Raw genomic sequence first — 18174 nt, forward strand, 5'->3', positions numbered from 1 at the left:
TAGATTGATTCCCCCTTCATAACATTGTTGAGGTGTATCTTATAGCCGTCATTCATCTTTGATCTACAGGCAGGAGTTAGAAACTCTAAAATCTAAAGCTGACTTTTCAAGGTAATCTAAAAACTCAAGTACTTACAAACATTTGACTAAAAACAAGAAGAAAAAGCCATGAAAATAAAATTCAGGCACTCAGTTATTTTCAGGTAAATTTCCCAAGTGGTCACACGTGGTACTGCGCCGCATCAGCTTTGTTGATACATTCTCTGATTTGACGCCCAGCCCTATCTATTTCCAAGTCATGGACTTACAACACTACGTAACACAGCGAAGGTCAAACAGTCACAAACCTTGTGGTCGACTCTCCCTGCTCCTTCCTGCAGCAGACAGATCAGAAAAGGAAAGATATTTGAGAACACATCTTTTCATAAAACTTCAGTAATAGTACAGTGCTTATATCAAAATACTGGTGCTTTTGCAAGTTTTAGCCCATTTATTAGAAATCTCATATGTTGTATTAAAGAGAGTTTAACTAATATTTTCCACTTTGTCTTGCATCAATTTTTGTATGGTAAGTTATGTAATCTACCACAGTGAACAGTCTTTTTTGGTCAAAGTTACAATGTTATTGCAAGGTAATACAGTGCACCATTTTTTATTTTGCAGCTTGGTCTATTCCAAGACCAAGGAATATTGGGTATCTAACCCATTATTACAGGACGATCATTTTCTGCACAACCGCAGTGAGAGCCTGGTTCACACTACCAGAAATAATTTGGACCCGGGCACAGTGGAAGCTGCCCTCTGCCAGGTTGCCCTTGGTCATTAATACTGGTCATAACCTTCTAGAACAGGGGTGTCAAACTCAAATACACAGTGGGCCAAAATTCAAAACTGGAACAAAGTCGCGGGCTAACATTAATATTTATTGAAAAATCTTCCTCCAGATATAAGAATGAATCTTTTGTTATGGACTCAAACAAGTTTTGCTGAAAAACTGAATATGGAACAAGCAAAGCCTAATACTAAACGACATATATATTAGCTGTATAATACCAGTAGGCCAGCTCTAATAGTAATTTGGTATGGCTTCGCGGGCCAAATGTAATTAGGCTGCGGGCCAAATTTGGCCCGCGGGCCAGAGTTTGACACCTATGTTCTAGAATTTCTAGGCAAAGCCAAGGGGGCAGGGTTTAGAGTTCAGAGTTCAGGGTTTAGAGTTCAGATGAGGTTCCTTCGAAGGGTGGCAAGACTCTGGATGGAGCATGAGGAGCTCAGTAAGTCAGGAAGGACTCTGCTTAGAGCTGCTTCTCCATCACATGAACAGGAGCCAGCTAGAGTGGTTCAGGTATCTAACCAGGACATATCCTGGCACCTCCTAGGTGAGGATGAGGTTAGTCCAACTAGCAGGAGATCCAGACCCAATAAGTGTCAAAGTTTTTGTGAAGTGAATGCATTATTCCACATAATAACATGAACTCGTTTGGCTTAATGAAAACCAACAAACCAGTTTATAAAGCACACCCTGACATGTACTGGACAGTGAACCTGCTGGATGCGCTTCATGTTGGGTAATGCAGGTTGTGCCTCATATACTTAGCACCGAGGCTGTTCCAGGCAGCTGATTTCTATGTTTACTTTTGCTTTGCAAACCTTTTCAGCGTGTAAAGTTAGCGCGGCCTCAGCAGTAGTGTTAACGGCAAATGCGAATTCTTCTTTAACGGCAACATCATAAATGCAAAGTTTATGTCCACAGTGATGAATGACACACTCAGCATGTTTAAAAACTCCTTTACTCTCCAGTTGAAGTCGTGATGATGTGAGCTTTAGGAATTCATTAAAATACAAGTTATACATGATTTATAACCGAGGAGCTAAAACCTGCAAACGCACCAATGTGTTCAGCATGATAGGGAGATTTCTGCATCACAAGCTTTGCCAGCAGCTGTTTCTTTCACAAGTGCAGAGGATTTGAAGGCCGCAACACATCGATCAATAAGAGGCCTGATGGTGGAAGCCTTAACAAACAGCAGACTCACTACAAACATGCAGGTTCATGCACACTAAAGCAGCAGCGAGAGAAGAAAGTGACTTAAGGACTGCATGTTTCACACATTACTCCTTTAAATAAAGTAATCATAAAGCTATAACTGTACATTATATGTAACCATCTGCAATGCATTTATTGTATACATTGCAGATAGCTGTCCCAATATTTCCAGGCTCCACAGATGGCTTTCAAAAGCACATAGGAGGGGTGGAAAACAAACCCCAATCACTGGGTGTTTGCAGGGTGTTTAGGATGGATACCAAAAAATGCACAAATCATAAAATTTTAAAAATGTTCTTTAACCAAAGAAGAAAAGCTCCCCATTTCTATAATTCAAGGTGCATAACTAGCTCGAGTATTAACGTTTAGCAGCTTGGTTAGATGCCTGGATTATATCACAGAACTGTGGATAATTTTAAACAGAGTATTTAAATGTAAGTGCATAAAACTGATAAATGCCAATACTAAAACATGAAGGGAGGCGAGCTTTTAAGGGCAGCTTTTCTGCTTTTATCATGTGCTGTTTGGGACGATACCAGTCATTTCCCACAGCACGTGCCATCACACTGTGATGACCTGTCATTTTGACTTTCATTTAAATAAAAACATTATTGTGCCAATTGAACCCATGTGGGTTCTAGAGATTTATGATCTTTTCTAAAATGTGTAGTAACAGTACGTGGGATTATAGCAGTCATGCAGCGTATGTTGAGGTCTTTTATTCTGAAAGGAACAGGAAGAAGCTCTTTTTAGATATACGTTACATAGAGCAAAGCAGGTTTTGGTACAGACTGGGCAGCTTCATGAATAAAGTGCTCGTCTTAGGTCAATTTAAAAAATAGAATTTGCTGGCTGGAGTAGACACGGTATGATTTATGAAATAATAAATCAGAGGCAGGGATGTTTCTGAAACTTTCTTAGTCATAAAAATTATTCAGGAACTGCATAGTTAAATCTTTTACCTCACAGGGTATGAAACACAAAACTTCAGGAGCTTCTTTTCCAGCACATGTTCAAATTCTGATCTAGTCCCAACAAACTAAACATGAAGTCCATGATGTTTGTGGGACAACATGGGTGATGAGATTAATGCTAAAATGCAGATTGAATTTTTTTTGACATTGAGACAATTTAAGAAAAGGAACACAGCTTGCAGTTTTTTTTAACTTAATTCCATTTTCCCAACTTTTATAAGCAGAAGTAGAAGCTAAAGTTTGTTTTTATGCTGTTATGCGACATGTCAGCTGCTGCCGTGCCTGGAAATTATCTTTGAGTTCCAGCATCCTTGAGTCAGCACATCTGTTGGTGAGGTGTGTTTACGTTTGTGAACTGGAGCCAATAAAAATTTGGCCTCAATATGTGGGGACACGAATAAAAATAATGTGTGGTCCCATTTAAAGTGTGACACCTTAAGACAGAAACCAGGTGAGGCGCAAACATGGAACCTGTGAATTGGCCTTCAAGCGGTTTCTGAATGCTGAGAAGCACCTGCAGCCATGCAACACTCCTACGACTCAGACAAAAACATGTCAACTTTGGTGACGCGGTCCAAACGGTTATAAAGAACACGTGAACACCAAGGATGATTCGGATTGGGCTTTTTAGAAACTTGTTCTGACACCGCTCACACAAAGTCAGGTAGGTGAAAGGAGAACTTTCATGTCATGACTTGTTTTGAGCAGACGCGCATCTCACATGGTGATATGAGCATTTAAAGTTTACCCAGAATGCACTTTTTGAAGTGAATTCTCTGGGGCGTCTGTTCCTCTACACTGCAGACATTAAAGTTGTGTTACTGAATACGATCTGAAACGCTAGGATGTATCACGAGATACTGAAGCTCAGAGATGTTTATAGAGCAGCGGTGTCAAACTCCAGGCCTCAAGGGTCGGTGTCCCTGGGTCAGCAGACCTGAATCAAATGATTACTTCATTACCAGGCCTCTGGAGAACTTTTTAGGAGGTAATTTATCCATGTAAATCAGCTGTGTTGGATCAAGGACACATCTAAAAACTGCAGGACACCGGCCCTCGAGGCCTGGAGTTCCCCACCCCTGTTGTTGTAGAGAAAAACAAATCTTACTTAAATAAAACCTTGATTGTGACACTCGTGGTGATTTGGTAGCAGTTTTTAAAAGAGATTAAATGTGATTTTCAGTCCTGAAGGTTTCATGTGGATATAATAAATACTGACACTTAAAAGGCCTTTAATTTAAAATCATCCCTTTTGTACTTTGAGGGCTGTAAAATTGGAAAAGATTCGCACTATGAAGGTAAAATTACGTATGGTTTTATTATAAATACCAACTTTCCTGTCATTGACAGTAATATGAAGAACCACTTGATGGAAGTTGACGGTTTGACGGCACTGGGGGAAATTTCTCAACTCTTTCCGCATCCCTCATCATTTTCTGTAAAAAAGCTGCACTACAGCTAAACCTTGACACACTGACAGACTGAAATAGGTGCGTCCCTCTAAATCACTCTGGGCCCTGGGCTTTTGAGAAGATGAGGGCTTTGAGTTCAAAAAGCCCGATTGGGTCATTGAAGCCACAATTGGAGTCATAAATAGACGTGCTATGAAAGGGTGACGGCTAAAATTGCTGCCTTGGTCCCTCAAAGCAGCGAACGTTCCTGGCCCGTTGAGCACTCAGCGCACAGACGGAGACATTTATAGAGAAGCAGATGAAGGAGTCAGCTTTTTTTTTTTACATTAATGGAGCCTGGAAATTGTCTGTCATTTATAAATTAAAATTCTAAAATCACTTCTTCTATAAATTTTCAATAAAGAGAAAAAAAGCAGATACGTAAAACGACAGGACAGAGCAGGAAAAGTGAATAATCCAAAGAGGATCTAAATGAACTTTAAATTTGCAAAGTTGAAGTGCAGGAAAGGAATGTGGCACAGACACCAAATACAGACACCAGCTGCCATAGTTGTACCTACTTTGTAGGGCTGCAGGTATGCAACGCCTTCAAGTGAGGCTTCCAGGTAGCAATGGAAACCGAGTTCTCATCAGCCGCATAACTACGCCAAACACACTGCATGCAGAATACACAAAAAAAATAGGTGGAAGGGAAAAATTAAAAGACCCCCCTCCCAGAAAAAAAACGATAAACAGACAGAAAAAAGGTAAAAAAAAAAAACCAAAAGAAAAACAAGGCCCCAGAGGGAGTCAGGAGAAGAGGAGAAAAGAAAAGAAAGTAAAAAAAAGAGCTGATTAGTGAAAACTAAAACACGGATGTGTCACACGTCTGGGGTCGGCCGGCGGTCAGGCATGGATACATGCCTGTGGATAGGCAGGAGGCTCTCATAGTGCCGCCACGTGGCGTCCAGGTAGGGCCTGGTGCTGTCGGTGGAGTGATAACGCCACGCAGCCTGGTACAACATGGGGATGCACAGGATGAAGAGGAGGAGGAGGAGATGGGAGCATATGATGGACAAAAGGAAAAGGAAGCATGTGGGGAAATATACGAGGAGGTCAATGTGAGGTCAGCACCAGTGAAAGTCAGGATGAAACTAAAGGTGAGTGAAGATCAGGTAGCAGGACGGAGGGGATCGTTGGTGTTTCTGTGCTTTATACCATAGACTGTATAAAAAAGACAGACATACAGTGGGAGGAGTTTTCTCTGTAACTCAGCTCTTGATTTAACATCGCCGTGGTTCCTCAGACCCCAAAAAAATAAACAAAAACAAAACAACCATCCCCCCAAATAACCCTGCCAGGCTTTCGGATTGTTTCAGACAATAAGCTCAGTAGGAAGGAAATGTTTTTGACACATTTAAACAATTGCTTTAATCCAAACTGGATTTCATCTGAAAGCTGATGACGAGTCCCAGGTATTTAACCCAGGATTGTCACGTTGGAGTTCGTTCCGGACATGTTGGCCTTGTTTGCGAGTTGTTGTCCCACCCTATCATCATGTCGTTTGTTAAGGTCATATAGGACGAGGACTGAATGTTGTTAGATCGTCTGGAAAGGGACCTCAGGACCGAATCATAGGTGGCAGATAGTTGGAGTTGTCGGACACCACTTCAGTTCAGTGGACAGAGATGCTTTCAGCCACCTACAACACTGACTCCTCATCAGCTTTAAAAACTGAAGAAGCCTTTGGAACGTCAAGAGATCATCTAGATTAGATGAGCTGAACAGACATTTCAAAGCATAAATAAAGTCACACAGTTTTTTTCTCCTTGTCATGAATCTTCCTTGGGCAGTGGTGGTTAGCACAGCTGCCTCACAGCAAAAAGGTCCTGAGTTCAATTCCACCATCATGCTGGGGTCTGTCACACCTATTGGTGTGAATGTGAGTGCGGATGGTTGTCTATGTGTTAGCCGTGGAACATCCCTCGGTTCCACCTGTGCTCGTAACGCCTGCTTTCAAAACGGCAAGAAAGGAAGAAAAACAGGAATCTACAACCCAAATGGTGATCTCATGGTAGCCATGACCATCTTTTATATACAGTCTATGGCTATACTAGTAGGAGGTGAAAGAGATGATTGAGCTTTGAGAAGATGAGGAGAGAACTGGGCTGCACAGGGTGACGATATCTGCTTTTCACTGGGTTTCGTCGAGTCCACGAAGGAAAAGGACAAAGTGGAGAATGACAGTCGCTTATAGATTTTAACAACACTACAGTGGATTGAATCGTCAACGTTAACGTCTTCATTGTCCAGCCCAAAGCAGAGATATGTGTCAGAGACAAAAGAATAACAGGGTGTCTGTTTTACCTGGATGAGGTAGGCCGCTGGGTTTCTTCTCTTCTCAAAGTGCTTCTGTCTGTGCTGCTCCTGGACCTTCAGGGCAAAGCCTGAACCCAGAATACCCTGAAATGATATAAACAGAAATAAATACACACACCACAAATACACCATGATGTGGTTTCGTGCACTGGTAGCAGTGACTTAAAGAGAGTATCCTAGTGCTCCTGTGCAGGCTTCCAGAAGTTAGCCAATAAGAAGAGAGCAGGCAAGCGCTAAAACAGCTTGTTTCAGAGAACTTTTATGTCCTCAAGTAGGTACATAATTCAATTTAATGACTGAATTACTGTGACTGGAAATTAACTGAATGTTCTATTACAACAATACAACAATAATTATTATTATAAACTGCAATAATAAGGTTGTAAATTTACATTAAAAAAGAAGCAAATTTCATAAAAAAGGAAACTTTATGAGAGAAAAAAAATGAAAACCTGTTACAGAAAACTGATTCATAAAAAAAGAATAACTTACAGCTGGCAAGGCAAAGAAGGAGATGCCGAGGAGGGCGAACCCCGCGGACAGCATCCGCCCCGTCCACGTCTTTGGCGTCTTGTCTCCGTAGCCGATGGTTGTCAGGGTGATCTGTGAAAACAATGATTATTATCAGGGCCTGATGGATGCTCATATGCAGCCCCTGGCTGTTTAAACAGGGAACTTTTAAACAAATGTTATATTTAAAATTAAAACTTGTGCTGTATCAGAACTTGCAAGTGACCTGGTAACGCTGAGGTTGTCTATGACTTATCTAAACATCTACAAGCTATTAGTAGTTTTTTTTATTTAACAGTAAGACGTCATTAGTTGGAAATTATAAAGTCATGTGGAATACCTATACCTATATCTACCTATATGAGACCTGTTTTTAAAGGCATCTTTTAAAGGTTGTAGGACAGAAACTGGTTTCATCTTTTTGTTTGTGCCTCAGGCAGCTTTTGCAGTTTTGGTGAAATGGTCCTTTAAGTGATATTAAAAGGGGTTATTTGGTTAGTAGACTTGAATGAAAATGCATCCTCTGCTTTACTTACACCAATCTATTAAGACTGCTTTTATTTCTGTCAGACTGCTCAGTGTTAAATGTCTTCTAGTACGCATCGCTCCATTGTATTTGCATCTTTTTCCCTTTTGCATACAGCCTGATTTTCTCCATACAGAGACATGATTTTAAATGATGCCTTCAAGCACTGCAATCACATCTGAATGATTAAACCTGCGCAGAGGCTTTACGGGCGTCAGTCTGTGCGGCCTTGGTTCCAAGAACGCTGCTGAAAGCCGGCGGCTCAAATGTTTATTCTGCCTTATCTGAAAAAATAAAGTTTTCTAAGGCACCGAATGTGCACTCCTCTTGTCCTTTATGTGCAAAGACCTACCGAGCATCTGATGATGTTGTGCAGATATACACGGAGAGGGCGTTTTGACAATATGAAACCTCAGATTCAATGAAAATGGGACTCAAACATCTCGATGTCAGCAAGTGAAGTTTTAATAGAATTAAAAGAGTTAATTGCAGTAATGATTTAAGTTGATGGTACTTAGTGCATCAAAATATGACTGCTGGATAAAAGCATTCTCATGTATTCAACAAAAGCCTGAAAAGGAGCATTTAATGAAGTGTATTCACCATTTAATGACAGGGGCAGATGTATCTGGCCGTGGACTGAAACTGGCAGAAAAACCTTACTTGGCTTTATTACTGTGCCGGTTTTATCTGCCCATCTGTACAGATATCCATCCATCTACCTCTTTGATTTGGAAGCCTGAACATTTTTCATTCAGGCTCTGATTACCATTCATGACAAAGGCTATTTTACACCATTATGAATTTCTGAGCCGGATTAATAATGGTGTTTAACGGAGCCGTGCAGGACTAATGTTTATGGACGGCTGTTGGTGCTCAGAGGCAGAGCTGAACAGGAGATAATAACAGCAAGGATTCTGCTTTTCTGCATCCAGAGCACGACACACTCATCTGAAAATACTCAGAGTAAAACCTGTACTCTGCTGATGTCCAAGAAAGTCTAACTCAGGAGGGTCAGGTGGCTGCAGAGATTGGCTGACAGCTGCTAAAAAAATCATTTCTATCAGGGCTTTTTACTAAAGTACAGAAATTCCTCCAAACTCACCGTGCCCCACCACAAGGCATCCGCATACGTAGCAAACTCATTGTTGAACTTATTCTCCACAAGGTAGACAAGGAACGAAGAGAAGATGAGGACCAAGAAGCCGATGTACCAGGCGGTTACCAGTTCCTGCAGAAGTCAAAGAGGTCATTCAGAGTTTAATGGTGGAAAAAGGAGCATTTATTTAATGCACATCGACCTAAAACCACTTTTCTCTGAACACTGAGGTCAGAAACAGAAATAAAATAATGACGTGATAGGTCACGACCCTTTACAGAACCTTCCTCTGATGCAGTCACTTATTGGTTTAGACATAAATATGATAAAACACTGCGACCAACTTCCTGATGTGCTGCTAAAACAGCTGCTGAACTGCCTGCTCTCAACTCTACAAGACCTCTGAATGTGCCCAGTGTTACCTGCAAATCAGGGACTGCAGCTAATCTGACTCATTGCTCTGCTCGAACAACGCTGTAGGAACACAGCTGTGCTGGTGTACACTTTATCAGGAACATTTAGGTAGGTGATGAATGCTCATGAAACCCTCTGTGACCTCAAAATAGCAAGGAAGAGCAATCAAACTATCATGCAAGATTAGTCTACTAGCTTAAAAATAAATAAATACTGCATTTAATCGCAATTTATGACAGTATGTTTGCACTGAAGCACCGCAGCAATTTCCTAATGTTGTAAACCTGCTCAACATTTGGCAATAAACCCCTTTCTGATTCTGATTCTGATAACATTTCATCTTTAACACCTTTAATTGTTTTAATCGTATAAACATAGCGTTACAGAAACATCTTGAGATTCCCTGAAGCTTGATCAGAAGCTTGATCTGCAGATGCCCTCCTCGCCTACCTTGCTGTGTGCGTAGACTACAGAGCCCAACAGCTTCCAGGTGCCTCCCCTTCGGTCCATTCGCACCATTCGTAGGATCTGCAGGAAACGCAGGCTTCGCAGGACTGACGTGGCAAAGATGTTGCCCTGGCTACCTGCTGACACCACCGCCACTGACGCTATCAGCACTATGATGTCTGGAATGAAAACACAAAACGACGGCTTACCAGCAGAAGAGGATACAATTCTTTATGAAGCTGCCTTTAAAATGATCTGCACTGATAAATATGTGTTTTCAAACAGAAATAATCTATACAAAGCTACACTATACAGACAAATCTGCTGGGTCACCAACACACTACACCTACAGGAGCTGCCTTGCTACAGGAACCAGGCCGTGAAGCTCCTGGCATGCCAGAGGAAGACGACCACAAAAAGATCAGAAAAACTTGAAATACAGTTTTTATTATGGTGGATTATGAAAACTGATTTTGATGCTAATGCTAGCTGAAGTTTGGACCTCTGCAGTTACTGAGTCAACAGAGCATTATTCATGTTTATGCACTTTACCTTCTCTGTGCTTGATTTTATACACCTGTGACTGAAACACTTGAATTCAAAGGCTCAGAGGTGTGCACCAACACTTGTGCACAGAGTCTATATTTAAAGAAAAAATTTTAACCGAGGGAAAGTTGGCAGAACCGGACTTCCACAGAGTGATAATAAAACATCAGCAGTGCTGAAAGTGGACACACAGAGACCACCTGGAAGTGTAGTTTTTGGTATTTATGGGTGGTGCCAGAGAACTTTATGATCCCAGAAAGGCTTCCCGACTGTGCATTATAACCCTGGAGGCCAGCTTGGCATAAGTTGACCTGCTGTCAGATCTATTTACTGGAGATATATATTACTGTAATACTAAAATTGATTAAATATTCAATATTACTAATATCTGAATGGACTCGAATATACACTCCACATGCCTCTAACGGCCTGTGGAGTGAATCTTACTTGCTTCGGGGTGCCTTGCTTCACTGCCTTCCTTCCATAAACGGTCAGCTACGTAAACATGAAACAAGAGCTCAGAAATTGAGTTTTTTAATCACTAATTTCAACACTCAGCTCGCTGTCGGGCTAGCGATTTTGCGAGCCCTGTATCTGATTGAGGAATCACTCATCTTTGGAAAAGAGAGTTTATTACAGAGAAATGGCTCTTTCCAAAATAAAAGCTATACTATACGCTTCTTCTGGGCTATATTCTCAGCAGCATATTGTAGCGGGTCAGGGCTGTTCGGGGTTCTGTTTGTACAGTTATGTTTTGTTTATGTTGCCATAGTGACGGGTGACGCCCTCTCGCTGCGACGGTGTGTCCTTCCGGGGTCAGAGGGCGCCCTGTGTGTTGTTGTTGCTGTGCGGTTGCCGCGCTGAGCAGTTAGCTAGCGGCAGTGTTCTTCTGCAGATGTCAATAAACGGCTGTGCTCCCTGGCTAGCTCACGGGAAGCAAGACCAAACGACACCTCCGTCTCCTCGTTGTCTGAGCTCGCCACATTGGTGTCAGAAGTGGGATGATGGTGGCACCCCATGTTCTGACCCGAGTGACTTTCCCCCCGCCGGTCGTGACCGGCCGATGCGCCAAAAGAAGGCACCTGGACATTTGCAGGACTTTGTGTGGGGTAATGGGGTCGTCGGTGTCCTTCCGGGGTCAGAGGGCGCCCTGTGTGTTGTTGTTGTTGTTGTTGCTATGCCGTTGCCGCGCTGAGCAGTTAGCTAGTGGCAGTGTTCTTCTGCAGATGTCAATAAACGGCTGTGCTCCCTGGCTAGCTCACGGGAAGCAAGACCAAACGATACCTCCGTCTCCTCGTTGTCTGAGCTCGCCACATTGGTGTCAGAAGTGGGATGATGGTGGCACCCCATGTTCTGACCCGAGTGACTTTCCCCCCGCCGGTCGTGACCGGCCGGTGCGCCAAAAGAAGGCACCTGGACATTTGCAAAGTGAAAGCAAAACACAAGCGCAAATTCAAACGCGATTTCAATATGTCACATATTGACAGTGGCTCACCGATGCCAATGACATAATTACCCAGCTACATTTCCGAAAGAATGCAAAAGCATTGACATATATTTTTCCTTCCTATGATAGCCCTTCCTACAATAGCCCGCTAGCCCCGGGACGTCGGGCTAGCGATTTTGCAAGCCCTGTGTTACAGGCATGGCCCTTTAAGGATGAAGCCTGATGGGAAATGTATTCGGGATGTGTGTAGCGGGACTGCCTGGTGTGTGTGTGAAGAGAGAGAGCGGAGAAGGGGAAAAAGTAACGGTTAGCTACAGAAGAGACGAAAAGAAAATAAATAAAAGGAATATAATAACTCCCTCGACAGCCAGAGTTGTGTCGGCGATGCTCGCTGTGAGTAAACTGTTTCAGCCCACTGTACGCGGTGTTCGTGCCTTAGAGAAGAAATAAAGTTCGGTGAAGCAGTTTCCTACGCCTCCTTCGATCTTTTTGCTAGCGGAGTTGACCTGTATAGTAAGCTGTTGCTGGCTACGAGTCAGTTACGGAACCTTCAAGTAACTGCCAGAGGTTTCCTTACTACAGTTCGGGGCCGCGGATCTGGCGCGGTAACACCTGTATCTGATTGAGGAATCACTCATCTTTGGAAAAGAGAGTTTATTACAGAGAAATGGCTCTTTCCAAAATAAAAGCTATACTATACGCTTCTTCTGGGCTATATTCTCAGCAGCATATTGTAGCGGGTCAGGGCTGTTCAGGGTTCTGTTTGTACAGTTATGTTTTGTTTATGTTGCCATAGTGACGGGTGACGCCCTCTCGCTACGACGGTGTGTCCTTCCGGGGTCAGAGGGCGCCCTGTGTGTTGTTGTTGCTGTGCGGTTGCCGCGCTGAGCAGTTAGCTAGCGGCAGTGTTCTTCTGCAGATGTCAATAAACGGCTGTGCTCCCTGGCTAGCTCACGGGAAGCAAGACCAAACGACACCTCCGTCTCCTCGTTGTCTGAGCTCGCCACATTGGTGTCAGAAGTGGGATGATGGTGGCACCCCATGTTCTGACCCGAGTGACTTTCCCCCCGCCGGTCGTGACCGGCCGATGCGCCAAAAGAAGGCACCTGGACATTTGCAGGACTTTGTGTGGGGTAATGGGGTCGTCGGGGACGACTGACCCCTTAGGTGGGGGCTATGTAGCGGGTCAGGGCTATTCGGGGTTCTGTTTGTACAGTTATGTTTTATTTATGTTGCTATAGTGACGGGTGACGCCCTCTCGCTGCGACGGTGTGTCCTTCCGGGGTCAGAGGGCGCCCTGTGTGGTGTTGTTGTTGTTGTTGCTATGCCGTTGCCGCGCTGAGCAGTTAGCTAGTGGCAGTGTTCTTCTGCAGCATGCATGCTTGTTGTTTTTCTCTGCTTCCACTTGTCTTTGCACTAGGATGATGTCTGCGTAAATGTGCAGTCATATTTGTTGTGTTCCCACTAGTGCTGTCAGCGTTAATCTCGTTGAAATGACGTTAACGCCACAACACGGCAAATCTCCGTTAACGAGCTACCCCTGCGTGGGGCTAGACGGCCAACACGTTAACGAGCTAACTGCGCTAACACACTAGTTCCCACCCATGTAATTGAGCATTGCGTGGCACATCCAACATACTGTTTTACTTTAGTCCATGACGCGCTTACCTTCAGGGTCATACCTCACATGAAAACCAAAATAATTCCAAACGCCAGATCTGAATGAGGTTGGGGGAGGTTCAATTTGCCATGTTGCAAGGAGAGCTTAACTTCTGTCTCGCTAGCTTGCCCTGCGCTCTTCCTTCTGACGATGCTGTCTGTGTTGAGCGCTCAGTGGATCTGCGCTCGACAGTGCAGCCTAGGCGGAGTAGTCAAACGCAGATTCACTGAGCGCTCAACACAGACAGCATCGTCAGAAGGAAAGTTGATAAAATAAATTACAAATGTTGTATTGTTCGATACATATGCGTACCGAACCGAAAGCACTGTATCGAATGGTTCAATATCGATAAGAGTATCGTTGCACCCCTAGCGATTATGTGTAGTGATTTATGTGTACGTTCTGTGTGCACTCAAAAAATAAGAAAACTGGCTCTCAGAAAAAACACGACTATTTCCCTCATCTCATTGACAGCTCCAAACAAAAGAAAAGACTGCTCACTCCTGCTAGCAGAAAAGAAAACAGAAGCAAGTATATCTTGTTGTTATTGATCTTAACGTGAAACCATCCTATCAAAATTCATTCTCATCTGAACGCCAGTTAGACGGTTCGACGTCTATCATGCAGCAGCAATAACAGTAAGTCAGCGTTGTCATCTCTCGCTGCTCACTGCAGTAAATCAGCCCAACAAAGGCTCCATATTACTGGAGATGACATAATCTGCCACAGGCATCAACAGCACAATAGCAGCCTATGGCCTTTTCCTATACAGAGTATATGCTGATTTAAGTTGCCTGGCTACTGCATCGATCTGCTGTTTACACAAACACAGCAGAGGAAGAGGTAATTGGCTAAAACAGTGCTCTGCTGTATATCTGAAAGCAGAGCTCACACTTCTGCTTTGTTTCCTTTTAATTTCCCATAAGAGCATAAAAACTGTGACAGACGTAAACACGGGCACAGAGAGGCAGACGCACACAGATCTGACTCTGTGCAGAGGAAGTTCACACAAAGCACAGCGAGCACATGAATAACACCAAACCCACAAAGAGCACAGACAAATAAGACCTCGTCCAACTCAAAAAAAAACCCCAAATCTCCCCGTCTCTTCCATCTCGGCGATGCTCCGCGTTAAACTCTACACCCGGGCCGTGCTATTTTACTTCACTGTGTACGAGAGGATTTCCCTTCTGTCCTTCAGTTGAACCCATTTTTTTAAAAGAGAGAATGTTTGTTGAGGTGAAGCTGATGGTCGTATAAATAAACAGATCAGTTGACCCACAGTGGGGAGAGGAAGAGAAAGGGGAAAGGTCATGAGCAGCAGCGGCATTACAAATACATTAAAGGGGCACCAGCAGAGCTCGCCGACTTTGAAGGTGCTCAGAGGAAAGTAAAAAAAAAAAAAAAACCCCACAAAGAATCCAAAGATTTAAATCAGTCCAGCTGACTCTACACAGGCATTCAGCCCTACAGACAGCACATCTCACGATAGCTCCCCAACAGTGAAGTCAAAAATGTAGGAACATTTTCACTCATCACACATCCATTCATCAATCCGCTTGTCCAGATCTGGGTTTCTGAGGAGCTGCCCAAACCGCCCGCCCAAAACACACTTGTACATGGACTAAATGGCCTGTAACATCAGGCCAGATACACTACTACTGAAGCACTTCCCTACAGGTTAAACCAAAGGATGCAGGTGAATGAAGTCCACGAAACACATGTAGACTGGTTGGACAAACTCCTATCCTCACTTATCCTTAAATATCATTCCAGGTCCAGTGTTCCACAACCAGGATAGAAATTGTGTATTTCAGTCTTGAGTTTTTCACAAACCAACTTCTTCCCAGTTTAGAACTTAAAGACGGCAAAGAGCTCAGCTTCTCAATGAAACTACACAGACCGGTGGGCGGCCTCCCATTTTTAAACACCTCCACTGCAAAGCTGCACTTTCTGCAGATTTTTAAAAACTTTAGACATTGATAGCATGTAAGGGCAAGCAGGACCAGCAACAGCAAGTGCACATATGCAGAACATATTCAGTTTCCAGAACAGATCCGAATGCAAACCTGCAGAGTTGATGGTTGATATGATCAAATTGTGATGAATGATCACAATTTGAAGGTCTTCATTTGAAACACAGTGTTCTGAGCTTCAGGCAAAACTTCACACAAAAGAATGTGAGCGTGAAACCAGACAAACACAAGAAAGCTGCATATTATGACAGTCCATCCTCAGGCGCATCATTCAGATGCATCTCCATAAGGGCCGAGCCATGTGCATCACAGCCACCATGGAGTCATTTACTCAGGCTGTCAGCGGACATGCTTCCTTTAACCCCCGGGGAGTCTTTGGTCTTTTAAATGACTCACAGGGACAAATCACCTGTTCACACCAGTTAAAGCGATGCTAGTTTTCATTCCCGCTTCATTTGCGAGTTAATGTTGGTCGCTCTGAAGTCACAGACTAACACATCTTTAGATCACGCTGGTTAAAACGTCATATCAACATGAAGATTCTGCACGCGGTGCTTATTCTGAGCACAGAAACTTCCTTTGGCGTTCGGCTGTTTTGGCATCAACATGCTGCCGTACGGCTCCAGTGAAGCTGCTTGATCGCGAGTAATTAGGGAGCCCTGCTGCCACAAATAAACTGGTTAACAGAATTTCCACTGGGCACGATGCAGCAGCCAAAGTGAAAAGAAAAAAAGAACTGCTTAAAGGACTCCACAGAAGAAGAAGAAATGATTTAACTTCTGGGCCAAAAGTAACAGCAAAAGGAAGAACATTTTAAATGAGTTCAGCTGGAGGCTGTATTATTTTTAGATATTCAGACCAGGATATCTTATTATTCTAGCATTATTAAAGCATTTTAATGTAAGACAGATCAGTCAGATCCCATGCATCCATTAAAGTAAATGTTGCTCGAGTTTAAAAAGTACTATCAGCAAAAGTATAAAAACTAAAAGCACTTATGTTTACAAGATTAATATTTTTATTACACTTACAGAGCAGCTTAAAATGGAAATACTCAAGTATAAATACCTAAACTGACTCCTGAATGATTTTCAGGAGTCAGACAGGTTTACTTTCCCCAGGTTGTGCAAATGTTAGCATGACAGTACCATCACCCTAGTGTTCTTCTCTAAACGTGTGTTGAACTCTGTAAATGTTTTAACTATCTGCGCAAATATCAGTGGTTAATACAGCATACAGATTTTTCCTGTCTGTATAAAAGCTAATCTGTCCTGTAGCTTTTACAGAGTTTTCTAAATCCAGGATTAAAGAAAAGGGAAAATACATTTGTGTTCTTCAAGGTTGGATACAAATAAATCATTCGTAAGATTCACCGCTGTCTGGATGAGCTCACTTTCTACACCTTTAGGCACTTTCAAACTATCACACAAATATGCACAGAGTTTGTTTAGAATCACTGAAGTAAAAACAAGCCCTCCTGTTTCCATCTACAACCACTTATGTTTGACATGGCTCTAGAAGAACATCAGCACATAACCGAGCTGACATCACTGATAGGACACCGAGTCAGAAACGGAGATAATTGGATGGAGGCTGGTTGCAAAGTGGCTTGCAGGTGTGCAGCACCTGTGTGAAGGCTAAAGTAGCATATACAGTGCAACCTACCTGAGATTTGGTAGCTGTAGGCTGACTTCATGGCCTACCTGAACCAACACTATGATCAATTAAAGGTCACTGACCCTACATATCATACTCAAGGAGATGTTGCATAAAACGGCACTCAAAGCTACTCACATTTTTCTCTTTCCACTAAAGACATGATCCACTTTAAGTCTTGCCATTCTCAAGGCTTTCAGCATCTCTGAAGTCAAATTAATTCATGATAATCCTAACAATAATCCTGGCGATACAGCAATGCCCAGACTGAGGAAAGACTGAGCTACACAACCAGTTTCACTTCATTTAACCTGCCAGGGGCTAAACTTGGCATAAACCAGGAGTTTGCTCATTTAGAAATCTTCATATAGAGAAATAACTGCAGTCATGGCAGAAAAAAAATCAACAACAACAACAAAAAAGTTTTGCCAGTAGCACAAATTCTGTGTTTCATAAATCCTTGAACAGCATTAATCTATGAATCTGGTTTTCCTGCAGTTCTCTGTAGCAGGCTGGATATCTGCTTCATTCCTGCCTTATCAGAGCTCCACACTAAAACCATCCTCAAAGACCAGCTGCTTCAAAGATCCAGGAGTAATCTGGTAACAATCTGTGCATTTTCCAGCTTGTCCTGTGACATTTTATACCATGCTACAAGTAAAAAGTGATAATTAGTCACTGACATTAGGTGAGAAATTCACATTATTTTATACATTTATCCCACAAGTATTTTACTGCCATGACAGTTACGTCAGCTTCTGCTACCCAGCGTTCAGTCTCCAAACCGGCCACAGTGGGAGCTGGTTCAATGGAGGACTAAACCAGAGCTGGCTCTGCACTGGTTTAGTGGGAAGAGCTACCAATATTTCCGATTCAGTCACACTAACACAAAGAAATCACCCACTATCACTCTGAAATCTTAAAATCCAAACGTTTTTCTGCAAATGATGGAGAATAATTGCCGTCATGCTCTGGAGTTAAAGTCGATGTCTGTGCACAGAAACTAAAATTAGTATAATAAAAGTTGTAATACGACCAAAACTACACACAGACGCAGACAGAGTCATTTTATACTGCAGCACAGTCACAGGGTTTCTCTCTG

General features: G+C 42.9%; 1 protein-coding gene across 5 annotated transcripts in view; it reads right to left on the reverse strand.

Annotated features, from left to right (window-relative positions):
• Positions 1-18174, reverse strand: part of kcnq5b (potassium voltage-gated channel, KQT-like subfamily, member 5b) — a 146687-nt gene that overhangs the window by 17328 nt on the left and 111185 nt on the right. For all 5 annotated transcript variants that reach the window (XM_082536738.1, XM_082536737.1, XM_082536739.1 and 2 more), the window contains 6 exons: positions 9791-9966; positions 8933-9058; positions 7284-7394; positions 6780-6875; positions 4994-5088; positions 348-374 (listed from right to left, as the gene is read on the reverse strand). In XM_082536738.1, the coding sequence (XP_082392864.1) occupies positions 348-374; positions 4994-5088; positions 6780-6875; positions 7284-7394; positions 8933-9058; positions 9791-9966 (631 nt within the window). The remainder of the gene's footprint in view (positions 1-347; positions 375-4993; positions 5089-6779; positions 6876-7283; positions 7395-8932; positions 9059-9790; positions 9967-18174) is intronic.

Source organism: Aulonocara stuartgranti, assembly GCF_965226115.1.
Source record: "Aulonocara stuartgranti genome assembly, chromosome: 6".
Lineage (NCBI taxonomy): Eukaryota > Metazoa > Chordata > Actinopteri > Cichliformes > Cichlidae > Aulonocara > Aulonocara stuartgranti.